At 49.8% G+C, this 14223-nt stretch overlaps 1 protein-coding gene across 1 annotated transcript in view; it reads left to right on the forward strand.

The window, feature by feature from the left end:
• The window catches only part of LOC122389833, a 42702-nt gene that overhangs the window by 11917 nt on the left and 16562 nt on the right, over positions 1–14223 (forward strand). The window contains exon 3 of the mRNA XM_043382241.1: positions 8541–8719. Coding sequence (XP_043238176.1) covers positions 8541–8719 — 179 coding nt within the window. The remainder of the gene's footprint in view (positions 1–8540; positions 8720–14223) is intronic.

A 14223-nucleotide genomic window follows, 5' to 3' on the forward strand; every position in this document is an offset into this window, starting at 1 on the left:
TCCGGGCAGGGCCCGAGCCGGAGCTAATGAGTCGCGTCGCCCAGCTCAGCCCTGGGCCAGCCGCTGACTGCTGAGTCGGCGCTGATGGACGGCCTCTCGAGAGCCGTGAATGCACTCATAGGTGCTCACAGACGCTATCGGCGAAAAGAATGCGGTCTGCGGAATAGGGCGCCGGTCATGGTTTCGGAAGTGATGCGCAGTTTCTGCCAAACTCCTGGGAGTTGTTCGTGCCCGGGAGAGATGGATGGCCGCGGTTGCTGAGCACACGGAAACGGCCGGACGAAACCAGACGCCATTTGGTTACGCTGTCACGTATCAGCAAAATATATGGAAATTGCGTGTTGTCGCGTGAATGGCGAAAGGTGTCAGGCGTCACAGATGGTGCCTACCTTCTCGAGACTTATATGTATGATATTTCCAAATACATACGCACCACGCAAGTTTTATTTATTTCAGTTTTATTTGTTTGATCTAGTTTTAATTGATTCACATAGTTTTATATGGTACAACGTTTCTTTGAGCATGATTGTAATCAATGAAAATGGTAAAATTGACCTTATGCTCATAATATCAGATAAATTAATTGAAATAAGGTCCAAATGGACCTTTTTTCAATTAATTTATCTGATATTATGAGCATAAGGTCAATTTTACCATTTTTATTAGTTTCAATTGAGTTTTATTTATTTCAGCTAGCTTAACCCTCGCCGGACCTATTGGTTTTCTACATACGCGCCGGCCGAGGGGGGGGGGGCGGGTACGACCCCCCCCCTCGCCGTTTCGCCCCTGGTGGAGCTAGCGCGTCGCGGAAAAAACGAGCGTGTGCGCCGTTACGAGACGCAGAGATTGGTACCCGATTTTAAGGTCCTAGGTCAACCGGTGACCTCTGAGGTCAGGTCAAGTGCCCCAAGGTACGGTTCAGTTTTTGGTGAATAACTTCGCAAAAAAACGGCCGCAGAGCGCCGATTTTGGCAGCATCGTGCTCGTCTCGCTCAGGCGCGTCGAATGACATACTTTTTGTCCGGGTCAGGTCAACTTGGGGTGTTGACCTCAGGTCAAGGTCAGGTCAGCACCCCCAGGTCACGAAGTTGGTCGAAAGAGGTCATGTCGCATATCATTCGATTCGGCAGGTCTTCCTCAGTCCATTGGTGGCTTTCCCGACTCGCTAGCTCAATTTGATCAATAGTTATTGACGAAAAACTAATATGACCTTGATGACGTCATAAATGACGTCACGCAAGGTCAACATTGCAAAAGTGACGCATCTAACCTTGCAAGGAGTGCATCAAATCACGATTCTGTGTGCTTGAGATAGTTGGAGATCGTTCCCGGCGCCAGAATAGCAGTTTGAATTTTTCCCCATTGACTTATAATGGTGAGGTCACGAAAATGACCTGACCTCATATGACCTTTAGGAAAAATCCGAGATATACAACTTGTGGGACTCATAATGGATACTAGATCCTGCAAGTTTCATTTCCCTGTGACATCTCCTCTGGCAGTGAGGGCGTTGCGAAGTTGCGACATCTGAAGACCGTGCAGAGGTTCACTTATGACGTCATAGGTCAGTGACCTGACCTGACCCAAAAATGCGGTTGGTGTCAAAAGATCCGGCTTGGATCAAAGGTCAGGTATGCCAAGTTTCAGCTCTCTATCGCCAGCGTGTTCGGAGCTATCGCGAAAAAACCCTATGGGGGGGCGGCACCCGCCCCCCCCCCCCCCCCTCGGCCGGCGAGGGTTTTAACCCTCGCCGGCACAGGCCATTTTGAGTCCTTCGACGGCACAAGGGGGGGGGTTGGTACGACCCCCCTCGCGTTTGGCCCCTGATTGAGCTAGAGCTTCGCGGAAAAAACGAGCGTGTTGCCCGTCACGAGAGGAAGCCGATGATACCCAATTTTAAGGTCCTAGGTCATCGGGTGACCTTCCAGGTCAGGTCAATGACCCGAAAACCGGGAAAATCGGGACCTGTTAGAAAGTCGTAAAGTGTGGCTGCTATGAGGTTTTCCGGGGTGCTGATCACGAATATCGTGTTAGTTTTTATCAGAGATGATGTCTTTAAGCATTTAGACCAGGTCGGGTCAGGTCAGGTCAGGTCAACCGGTAGGGGTTGTGACGGGTATTCGTAATACGTGTCAACCGCCTCGGACAGCTTCGTAACATGTTACGAAGGCACCAAAACTACTTCGTAAATGTTCAAATGGTTGCTAAATTCGAATTCAGCTCCAAAAACTAGCCTAGAAACATGTAAAACTCGAAAAAGTGAACCGAGGTCACCCGAGGTCACCAAAGGTCAATGACCTGACCTGACCTTCAGGTGACCTTGACACCCACCCTAACCCTCGCCCGTAAACGGCGATCTGCCACCTTCGCCCATGCAGGGGGGGGGGGTGGGGTTGATGCGACCCCCCCCCCCTTGCGTTTGAAAACGGAGCGTCGTAGAGCTTAGCGGAAAAGACCAACGGATTGCTCTCGCCGAGATCTCGCGATTGGTGGTATATGTTTTGGTCCTAGGTCAACATTTGACCTACTTTTGACCGGTCAAAGGTCAAATTTCCGGAAAAATAGACTTTTTTCAACTTTCCGCGGCGATTGCGGCAAAAACGGTGAGAGATATCGACTTGAAACCTTCACTACCGTGTTCCTTGATCAATTCTCTATCGTTTGGTATGTATTTCGTTTCCCTAGCTCTAAAAATGGCGCGTTGGGAGCGCCGGAAGTCGGCAAGGTCACAGTCGGCGGCAGAAATTCGAAAAATCAAAACTTAAATTTTTGAAATCTGATTGTATTTTTGGATTTGGGAGGTCCATTTGCTCCCTATAGAAGCTAATATTGCTGCATATTCTCATTGAGGTGACAGGAATTAGCAAAATAGTGGTTCGGGCGCTTTTCAAAAATAGTACCGGACGCTGTTCCTCTTGTGACGTCATAGCTCCGTGACCTGACCTGACCCGGTCAAGTTTCTTATACCATATGATAGCCAATACTTGCCCCAACATGCATGGGAAGTTTCATCACGATCCATCAACCGATGTCCGTACCACCGGCAGGAAACCTCGGGCGTTGGCACTCAGTTTGTGAAAATCCGGCCGGAGGCTGTTCCCTTTGTGACGTCATAACTCCGTGACCTGACATGACCCGGTCAATTTATTTTTTATCAAAAGATGCGCAAGGTTTGCCCCATAAGGTACCCAAAATTTGGCGGCGCTGCGCGCCGCCGTTTTTGCACTATTTCCGAAAAACCTCAGGGGGGGTTGCACCACCCCCCCCCCCTACATGGGCGAGGGCTAATGCATGGGAGCAACATCAAAATCACATGTTTGAACGTTTGAAACCACGAAAAGGTTGCAAACGCGCGGCTAATGCGAGCCGACATGCGCCGAACTGCGATTTCGGCCAAACATAATCACAGAAAAGAGGTCACAGGTCAAAGGTCATTGGGGTCAGGGTCATGAAATTTTCAGGGTAGGTGTTAAAGTAATCAATGCGAGGGTACTGAAAGTTTCGTCGCGATCGGCCGCTTTTTACGCGAGTTATCTGCGAAAAACCTTAGGGGGGGGGGCTGCATCAACCCCCCCCCCCTGTGCCGGCGAGGGTTAATTTGAGCTATAAATAATCACCCACCTACCCAAATCTCAAAATTCGTACTTTTTCTTCCCAAAAGACGTGTCCTGGGTGCTGCAGTGTCGGGTATCTACGACTGTCTGATCCGCCTTGCTCATCATCTCTGCTCCAATAGAAGCGTAGCGCCGGCGGCCAATCTTCAGCTTGACATCCGAGCCCTCCCACTCTTTCGGCCTGCGACACGCCCAGCGCTGTGCCGCCGCCGAGACTATGAAACATTCCAGGACTGATTTCGCCTGAAAATGTGCGAAGTTCATTCAGGCAGAATCAACAGACGCTGTTCAGTGGGTACTTTTAAGTCAAATAAGGTCACCTAGCTCGGACTCTTTTTAATTAGACTGCAGCAAGGCGCCAGTGTTACAGCTACCATTTTCTGACTTAGGAGAAATGTTTTAAAATTTATATCACCCGTCCCTTGCCACAGCTTTCTTGGAATTGAGGCAGAGATCAGACGAGTCATTGCTGAAAGTATATAAATACTATTTGGAACACCAGTGCTAACATCATCCAGGTCTAATGGTGCATGAAATTGAAATGGTATAGCCTATATGGAACAGAGTCAGACGAGCAGGCAGTCTTGTAAAGCGGCGCAACAATGAACCACACATGTTGTTGAGGCAGACGTATGTACAGTCATTCTGTGCTGCTATCTGACCTTTGCGATGTGGGACTCGCTAAATTGAACCAGATATTGAAATAGAGAACGTCGAAATGAACTCAGCATTGTGCATTCAACTCTCGGAAAGCGCTGTGAATGCCAGCGGATAGCATATCTACGTCCGCATTCAGAGACCCTCAAAAGTAATAATATGTCATCAAACCATGCTTCACAATGAATCCCGGCAAACCCTGACAACACTAACATCTCGAGCTCCCTCTCGCAGTCCAACCCTCCCCTCCCCTCACACACGACCATGGCCGTATCCACCGTATCTCTGAATCGGACCACGCGACCATCTGCGCCAGCTATTTCTTGAGTCGTTGGAGACGGTGGCAAGCGTACCGCAGACTTATGGCAGCTATTTCTGCGCGGGCGTGCTGCGGCCGTGGTGGCGGCCGTTCTGCGGCGGCCGTGCTCTGGCCGTGCTGTGGCCGTGCTGTGGCCGTGCTGGCGTGGCCGGCTGGCTACCCGCGGCCGTCCTTCGGTGACTCGACAAACGGCGACTGTCAGGCGGAGGCCGCGCAGACGACTCGCTGACTCATAACGCAATCTCCGACTGGCGCAGGAGAGGAGAGGGGAGGAGAGGGGAGGAGAGGAGAGGAGAGGAGAGGAGAGGCGGGGAGGGGAGGGGAGGGGAGGGGAGGGGAGGAGAGGGGAGGGGAGGGGAGGAGAGGAGAGGAGAGGAGAGGGGAGGGGAGGGGAGGGGAGGGGAGGGGAGGGGAGAGGAGAGGAGAGGAGAGGAGAGGAGAGGAGAGGAGAGGAGAGGAGAGGAGAGGAGAGGAGAGGAGAGGAGAGGAGAGGAGAGGAGAGGCAGAGAGAGGATAAGTGTACAACCAGTTGGGTTTTCCCTGCTGATAGACTTCTCTCGACGTCATTACCATTTTCATTAGAGGGAGCAGAAGAAGTAAATGCTCATCCAAGTCAGTCATAAGCCGCAGGACAAGCATTGACTATGGTGGTCATTTGCGAAAAGAGATGGAAAATGTGCAACTGACGACTGACGAGATGAAGGCTATAGGTTAATTGTTATAAGCCGCTGCGAGTAACATTTCCAAACGGAATCGTCTGGTAACGTTACACGCATATCACGCCAGCATTAACTGTAGCTAAAACAAGTATTTTAACAAGCTTTAAAAGTGTGCAATGTGCATCAGGTCAGTAGCTAACGGAGGCCAGGAACCTCAGACTGTCTGGAATGTCTGCTTGTGATACGATGCAGTAGCGCCCGCAGCGGCGTTCGTCAGGGGCAGGAAATTGTCTCGCTCGGTATCAGAGCTCAGGATATTGTCATATCATCCAGGGCACGGCTCCTATGGCCCGGTTAGAGAGACGGCAGCTCTCTGATCCGGGATCACATCACCATAAAAGACGGGCTCGCAATTTACCGAGTGTCACTAAAATGTTCATAAAAATATTTCGTGCTTGTGAAAATGAATGTTCTTTTGACGTATTGTGCTCCTCGCTGAACCCTCAACAACTTATGATATTCCAGAAAGCCAAATGACTGCACTCTCCCGAGCAGTTACTGCAGTGCATACATATGTTAATTCTAATACGAGATATAAGTACTATTGAGATAAACGATAATTGGCCCAGATTTCTCCTCTCGAGTGGTGAGTGGAGGACGCCGAACCTACGGCATTTTGTTCCGTCGCTGCTCGTCCGCCCCCATCTTGTACGCACTCATCTTACCCAAGCAGCTGGTAACACAAGACCTCGCTTCACATGTGCTACCCCCAGCGCCCAGTCCCAATGGGCCGTGTATTACCGTCAACTCGAGGTCTATCCGATGCATTCGTGGCCAATTTTTTTTCCGGATCTGCAAATACGGATTCCACCGCGGCATGGCAGTGGAGTACCTATGCTGAGTGTTGTTGCATTTTTAGACATTTCATTACAGCTTGTGCTTCGTTTTGACTCGTTCTATTTTATTTACGTACTTGATTATAAATTAATTGTGTTAATAAGAAATCGCAATAAGCAAACCGACAAGCTAATTATTGTAGAAATTGTATTGTTCTTATGTTTGTTAATTCTATATTAAATTTTATGATGAAAAATAAAGATAAAAAAAATCAAAAATCATGAACACTCATTTCATGTGTCCCCTGCAAGGACGCTGGGCATCATTTCTCATTGCATCACAGCTGCTTGTTTTATGACCAAAAGCGTATACACTGGATAACACCACCAGCTCATCCCGCGTGGGACGGCTTATGACGGCTACCGCTGGCTCTCTCGGCTGTCGACACCCTGGCGGCGCCGTATGCTCCGTTCGCTTACCGCTGCTGCGGCGTCCCGCCTGATGGTTATTTGGCCGGCCGAGTAACGAGCCACGGACGGGCTGATGTGACCCGGGGGCCGTGATGGCTCCATCCCTGGCCCGCTCCGGCTTCTGACACCACCCGGCTCACTGGTGAGGCCCTCACACCATCAGTACGTGCCTGAGAGTGGGCTCACCGCCGGGCAGCCAGGCCGTCAGATATGTACTGATCAGCCTCCCATTCGTCTCCCCACTCCGTTATGACCGGTATGGTGCAGATTAGAAGGAGGAAGCAGGGCTCCCCAGGTAGCCGTCATATTGGTACTGAATGTAAATGATCAAGAGTTTTGGAATGATGCCGTGATGCATGCATGCCATGAAGCATAAGAGTTATAACACATGTCGTAATAAAAAGTGAAAAAATGAAGACAGCAAAGCAGCCAAAATTTACTTTCTATCAACGGCCTGTGCCATTGCAAGCAGTTTGATGTGACCTTTACCAGCCTCGTCAGGAACCAGGCGCTGAGCTATGGGCCTTCATTATGCAGTTTCATTATCTTTTGTAGCATGTTTTTATTTGGGGACCATAAATATTAAACGCTGGGTATGGACGGTATGGTGCTACCGGCTAACAGTTGGACGTGACTGCAGTGAACATTCAATATTCATATGCCTGGTGATGTAAAAGCTTGGCGGCTAGGTTCGCTTATGTGCTTTATGATGCAAGAAGGGATGAACTATCACGGCCTACCTGCATTCATGAACTACTACTTTTTATTGTATACTACCATCTACTATTACCGAGCTTGCTTTTTATCTGTGTACTTTAGTGATCTACTGGCTCAATGGGACCCCTTTTCACAATGCGCGAATTAAATTGTTGACGGACACGTGTATTTTTATCACATTTGTTAGCAAAGAGAGTTTAAGCAAAACAAATAGAGTAATTGACCTAAAAACAGTCCTTTTTTGCCACCCGAAGCTAACAGTGTAATCCACTCAAAAGAAGAAAATATTGTAATATTGCTGAGTACGGAGTACTATAGCCCTTGCATTACCTAGCAAATATTGCTCTTGTGTTAACGGGCTTCTTCCAAGACTATGTATATGCCACTCTGGCTTTCGAAAGCGTGAGGTGGGCATGATGATTATTTTGCAGAATATTATCATTACATTATCAGCGAAGCATGGAAGAGAAAGAACAACAACTTTCTGCTGTGGGTATTTACATCCTGACGCTTGATTGAAACATCCCGCAAAATAAGAAAACAAATTAAATTCCTTGTGAAGCCAGGCAAACTCTGCGACAATCTCCGACTGTAAATAATTGACCAGGAGAGTCTGCTTCCCAGAAATCCACTCCTCTCTATCCACCGGGCCTGACCGCCGTGTAAACTGACTGTGGCAGGCTCTGCGCCACGGGCCGGCGTCTGACCAGGCCACTGACAGCACCTCACCGACCCAGGGCTGACATTTTCAGCCACCGCAGGCCCGGGGAGAGGCCTGAGCCGATTCTGGTACTGGACAATATGCAGCACCTGATCGAGGTAGCCAAAGAGATGGTGTAGAAGACATAACATCTACGCGTAGGAATTAGTGCCACGAGGCCATAGCTGTCTCCACTCCTGACAGAGACGTGTCCCCTGTGTCTGCCCCTGACAGTGCCCTGTCTCCGCCCCTGACGGTGACCTCAGCACCCTGTCTCCGCCCCTGACGGTGACCTCAGCACCCTGTCTCCGCCCCTGACGGTGACCTCAGCACCCTGTTTCCGCCCCTGACGCTGACCTGTGTCCGCCCCTGACGGTGACCTTTACCCTGTCTCCGCCCCTGACGGTGCCCTGTCTCCGCCCCTGACGGTGCCCTGTCTCCGCCCCTGACGGTGACCTCAGCACCCTGTCTCCGCCCCTGACGGTGACCTCAGCACCCTGTCTCCGCCGCTGACGGTGACCTCAGCACCCTGCCTCCGCCGCTGACGGTGACCTGTGCCCGTTTCAGCGGGGTGCGGCCTGTCGGCCGAGCCGCGCTCGTCGGCCCACCGGCAGCCAATACCGCCGTTCCACGACGACCAGCCGCCGCGGCCCGAGTTCGACCCGGGCATGCCGCTCAACGTGACGGCGCTGGCCGGCAGGGACACCCGACTGGTCTGCATCGTCCGCAACCTGCGCAACCACACGGTGAGGCCCGCGCTACGAAAACTATAGCCTTACCCGTGCGGTACGTCAGACAGCCTGCGCAACTACACGGTGAGGCCCGTGATACGAAAACTAACCTAAACCTGACGGTTCATCAGACAGTCTGGTAAACGACACCAATATGTAGTCGGTATCACGCAGAGCTTGAGAACCATGAATACGGCAGGCTTCGGAGTTTATCTGGCATAACACCATTGACGCTGACCGAAGCGTCGATGCTACATATGCAGTGTCTAGTGCTCGTACTCGTATATCCATCCGTCGAAGGAAGAGCATGCCATTTTTCCCCTGAGACCAGCTATAAGGTAAACTTTTAGTTGGCCACTCAACAAAGAGCTTTATTTAAACTGTGGTGAATTTCGACAAAAACTATTGCATCACACATCTGCTATGCGCTCTTCAGCACAGAGTCACAGACGCCCTTACTCCCTCCTGAAGTTTACTAGATGTGAAGCGCGTCTTGAAAGGCAAACTCGTAAAAAGTCGACAGCCCTTCTACCGTCAGTATTACGGAAGGGGGGTTGATTTTTCCTACTTCTGCTCGAATCAACTCACCGTCCCCAATTAGGAGATTTAGCACGACTGCTTCCGTCGAACAAAGCCATTGGTTGGAAGTCAGGCCAGAAATTACTTCACCATTTCTGCCCGCACGGAAGAAGTGGCATAACTAATACTTCGCTGACGCCTGAACCGATTGTGCCGCAGAGAAAATCACCGACAGCAAATAAATTTAGCTGGCACCAAATCAATGCCTTCTTCGCTGTGTGAAATAACCCTAATATATTTAACAATCGCAGCGACCAGAAATATTGCCAGCAATAATGACTAGCAATAACCCGAAACGCAGCGTTCCAATGTTCAGTGTGGTAGTCACCTCATCGCGCCGTCTCAGTGTGTTTTATTTTAGTCTCCTGCTGAGCCCGACGGCTTTAAACATTATTTATTGAATCTAACCATGCATATCACTCATGCCAAGGAGAGACACTCAATCATGATAAATGGCTAATTTGACCCAGGCTGCGTCATATAATCGGCTTCCACTTCCGGATAACTTGGTCAATGGCCTCTACATCTGAATTTTCCTGATGCACACAACTGCTGCATGTTGATGTGAGTGTCACTGTCTTATTTGTCTTAAAAACAATACGCTGAGCACCTTTCGAAAGCCCATTTGATAAATACGGTCTGGAGCGTGGTGCAGTTGCAGTCTTTACACATTGACTTGCATGGTCGGTATGAAATATATCAAGTGTGCAGGAAATAAGAACCGATGTCATTTTACGCAGCTGGTTAACCATGTGCTTACACTGTGCATTCAGATTGACCCATGTAATAATAGCGAACTGAAGAAAATATAGGACCATTTTCACATCAGACTGCCACTAGCACCATTAGTTGAACTAGGGACGCGAATACATATTACAGTGACTCTTGGAAAGGTCAAACTCTAACGGTGATCGAGGAACTAATGCATTGAAATTGAAAACGTTCAACAAAGATTGTGGGGAATTTACACAAGTTTGGAGAGCGCGCTCCTTTGTGACCATATCTGGGGCCAATAATATCACGATGCCTAGAAATGGCTGCTAATGTAAATGTGGCATTGTGTGACTGTCCGATTTTGAACCGAGCTTTAAAGTATGGAACTCGTTAGAGCTGGCACAATGGTAATCCGATCAGCGGGGAGGTCTTATCTCTGAGCTCCCAGGGCCCCATGGGTCGCCGGGTGCGCCTCAGAGTATGGTGGGGCGGAACGGAGTAACCCACCTGGTGATGGGACTAGTAGCTGATGGGGCCGGCCGGCCGGTCCCATCTCGCCCGTATGATCCGTCTCCTGGTGCGACTCGGCGCGGTAGTGCTCCGGTCCGAATGACTGATGACGGTCGGCGCCGGGCTGGGTCCCCCGGCGGCCGGCCCGGTGCTACGGACAGGCAGAGAGACTGCACAGGGACGCTGAGAAGGGACCCAGGCTGCCGAGGCACGCTGCCACCGAGCCTTCCCCGAAGGATGACCGAGAAGCGTTTCAATGGCACATCTTTATATGTCTCTTCTAATATTATTGTCTAAGAAAATAACCTAATGTTCATATGATAAAATGCCATAATAAAATACCACCAAAGAATTTCATCGATATTGATCTTTTATGTTATTTCAAATCATTTAATGATATCATGAGCAATTTTTCAACCGACAATATTATTACCATGGATGAGATAGAACTGGTGATGTTACTAATGATGCTCAAATACGCCATCGCTTACATCAAAGGTCTCTTCTAAGCATAGTCTTCAGTGCAGCATTGTCAGACATAGGCGGCGGAACGGGAAGGGGGGCACCGGGGCACCGTGCCCCCTTTATTTTGGCATTTTAACATTAGCCCAATGGGCGTTGCATGGAAAGGATAGGACCAAAAGTCGGCAGTGCCCCCCCCCCCCCCCTTAATTGAAAATGTTCCGCCGCCACTGTTATCAGATATGAGCTGTCTAGTGCAATTAACGATCTCGTGAATCCTTCCATCAGTTTGAATCAACTAAAGAATCGATAATGCTAGATTTTCAATGGAACTATAGTTTTTCTTTTTATTGGTCTCTGAAAAATTGTTGGGCGCACTTAACACGAAAAGTGCAGTTTGTTCTAGAATCATTCTGACTCAAACTAATTGCCGACAATTAGTTTTCTTGAGAACACGTCGGCCGATCGTTTATTTTATCCTCTAGATCTGGACTTCTGAAGGACAAATTTGACGCACATTTCTGGCAAATGGATGTCTCCTTTTATCTAATTGGTGTCAGAACCATATGTTTGCGTTATGTGGTTTTAGTGAAATTGGTTTTGAAATAAAAAGTCGAAAATGGTTCTAATTGGGTAATAATAAACCTACGCCATGAAATGAAGTATGGCAACCGATACCCGGTTGCTGCATGGTCTTGTGGGTAAATTTTGAAGCAATGATGCTGTGCCAGCTAGCCCAGCCCCAACCAGATTGTAACAGACTCGAGGGAAGGGTCGGGCTGGAGTTGAAACTTATGTGAGACGCGACGATTGACGAAAATTATCTCCCCTGAGAGCTGCATCGCCATCATTCACTTATTCTTTAGAAGCGTTAGTAGATTTTAAAAGATCAGGCGGAGTTTTATTTGTCTTTCAAAACGTGTTTATTCTTGGGGACCTTATCACATATTTTACTGGCACTGTGTGGGCTGTGGCACTGTCTTGAGCTGTCGGCATTTTTCGTTTGCTTTTTGGTGCTCACTGAAATTAGGTCGAGCGCAACGTGCCCCGACTGAAAATTGCTATTGGCTGAGCCATTATTGATGCGGGAGGATGTTTCCAAATGTCTCGGTTCGTTTCCGCGGCACACTGAACTGTTTCCTCCCGGCCCAGGGCTGCTCGGCTCGGAGACAAGCCGGAGCGGTTCACCTGCGTGGCTAGACTGTGCCGCACGGCATCCCTGTGCTGCGGAACGCCGACGGTCGGCGGTGGGCGCTGAGCGCGACGAGTGAGACCAGCTATCTCAGTCCCACGCACAAGGGGGAAAAGCTCAAAAAATTGAGCGCTCAAAAAATTGAGCGGGCCCCATTATGAAGGAATAGGCGAAACGATGGTATTTTACAATGCCTCTAGCGTCACACTACGGCAAATATCGTATCCAAATAAGGTATCAATGGCAAGAGAGAGCAACAAGGTTTCTTCTCGAACACTCGCCGTGATAATTTATATCGGTGTTTTTGGAAAGAAAATGCCCTATAGACGCTCAACTTTTTGAGCGCCACTTGTCGTTCGGGACCGCGATACTCAATAAATTGAGCGCCACGACAGACGACAGTCAGCTGGCGCTCAAAAAATTGAGTGCCGGCCAGCATCTACACTCAATTTATTGAGCCTTCTCCGTGACAGGTGAAGCCGGTACTGGCTGCCATTTTTGATGTTATGTTCGTTGAAATACGTTAAACTGAGTTGAAACAGAAATGCAGGAAGTTGAATGCTACGTGGTACCTCAACTTTTCACAAACCCATGGCATCATGTCACATTTTCCGCTAGTAGTTTTATCGGTCGCCTTTCGGATTCGGCACACCTCAAATAATTATACAGGGCTTGAATAATCCGTATGAATACTGTATTGATATTTTCTGACTGTACTGGGAGAAGGGAATACGTGATTACAGAAAGATATCCACCCACGCTTGAATATTGGAGAATTATACAGGAAAAACTGTATTGCCACGGTTAGGTACAACTTACAAGGCCATCGGCCGCAAACAAACAAAAATACTATACAATGTGGGTTAGATTCACAAACATCATCAAGTGTGGAACACAGAGACGAGCAAAACAACATCACATTATCGCATGCCAGCCCGACCACATTGGAACCGGGTGACCTGCGACCGGAACCTGCGTCTTGCCAGCATACATCACAAAAGCAGGAGGCAGTGTCGTACTGCTTTGATCCAAAATATGCCATATAACAAATGATATAAACGACCTAAGCTCGGACTAAGCTTATCATTATCAAATCCTTAACATGTAAAAGACGAATGGAAACATCGAGTCTCAGACCAGCAGTAGCAACCATCACAGTAGCAACATCACAAAGAACACGCGGCATTATCAGACAGCCGTTTTGTTATCGGGCTACAGGCGGCGACGGCGTGGTTGCAGACCAGCTGCGAGGTAGCGGCGTGCGGGCAAAAGGCGCGGGCACACCTCCATGTGGCCGTGCGGACAGTGCGCGGTCGGCGTCGCATAGTGGGCGGCATCGGGCTGTCCCGGGGCCGTCGAAGCCACACAGGTTGTCGGCGCCAGGGCTGCGGAGTCGATGGATTTTCGGCGACTCCGACTCCGACTCCGACTCCGGCTTTCAAAAACCAGCTTCGACTCCGACTCCGGGCAGAATTGTCGACTCCGACCGACTCCAACTCCCGACTCCGACTCCGCAGACCTAGCAGGGCTGCGGAGTCGACAGATTTTCGGTGACTCCGACTCCGACTCCGGCTCGGGTTTCTAAAATCGACTCCGACTCCGACTCCGACTCCGGTCACAACTGTCGACTTCGACCGACTCCGACTCCGACTCCGACTCCGACTCCGCAGCCCTGGTCGGCGCATGTGGGCGCGCGCGGTCACCACGGCCAGCTGCTCACCACCAGCACAGACTGCGCAGCGTCGCCGCTCCGCCGGCCAGAAGACGCAGACAACCCTTCTTGCAGTCGCACAACACGTCGCCAAACTCATTCACCTGCTCCACCATGTTGTTGATGTCACCGAGTCGTTCAAGTTGTGGCTCGTGCCGTCGAGCATGACCTGCCCGATCGGACACGGGTCAGCGGCTTCTGCTCCAGCGAAGTCTTCATCTTGGTGACGTCTTGCTGATCTCCACAAAGGCTGAGCAGATGACCTTACCCACAGGGACGGCCGACGTCCTCGCCAGCGACCGCTTGGTTGTGCAGACCTGCCAGAAAAAGAAAAGCTGTTTGGTGATCTCA

This window comes from Amphibalanus amphitrite, unplaced genomic scaffold, assembly GCF_019059575.1.
Source record: "Amphibalanus amphitrite isolate SeventyFive unplaced genomic scaffold, NRLGWU_Aamphi_draft 000374F_arrow, whole genome shotgun sequence".
Lineage (NCBI taxonomy): Eukaryota > Metazoa > Arthropoda > Thecostraca > Balanomorpha > Balanidae > Amphibalanus > Amphibalanus amphitrite.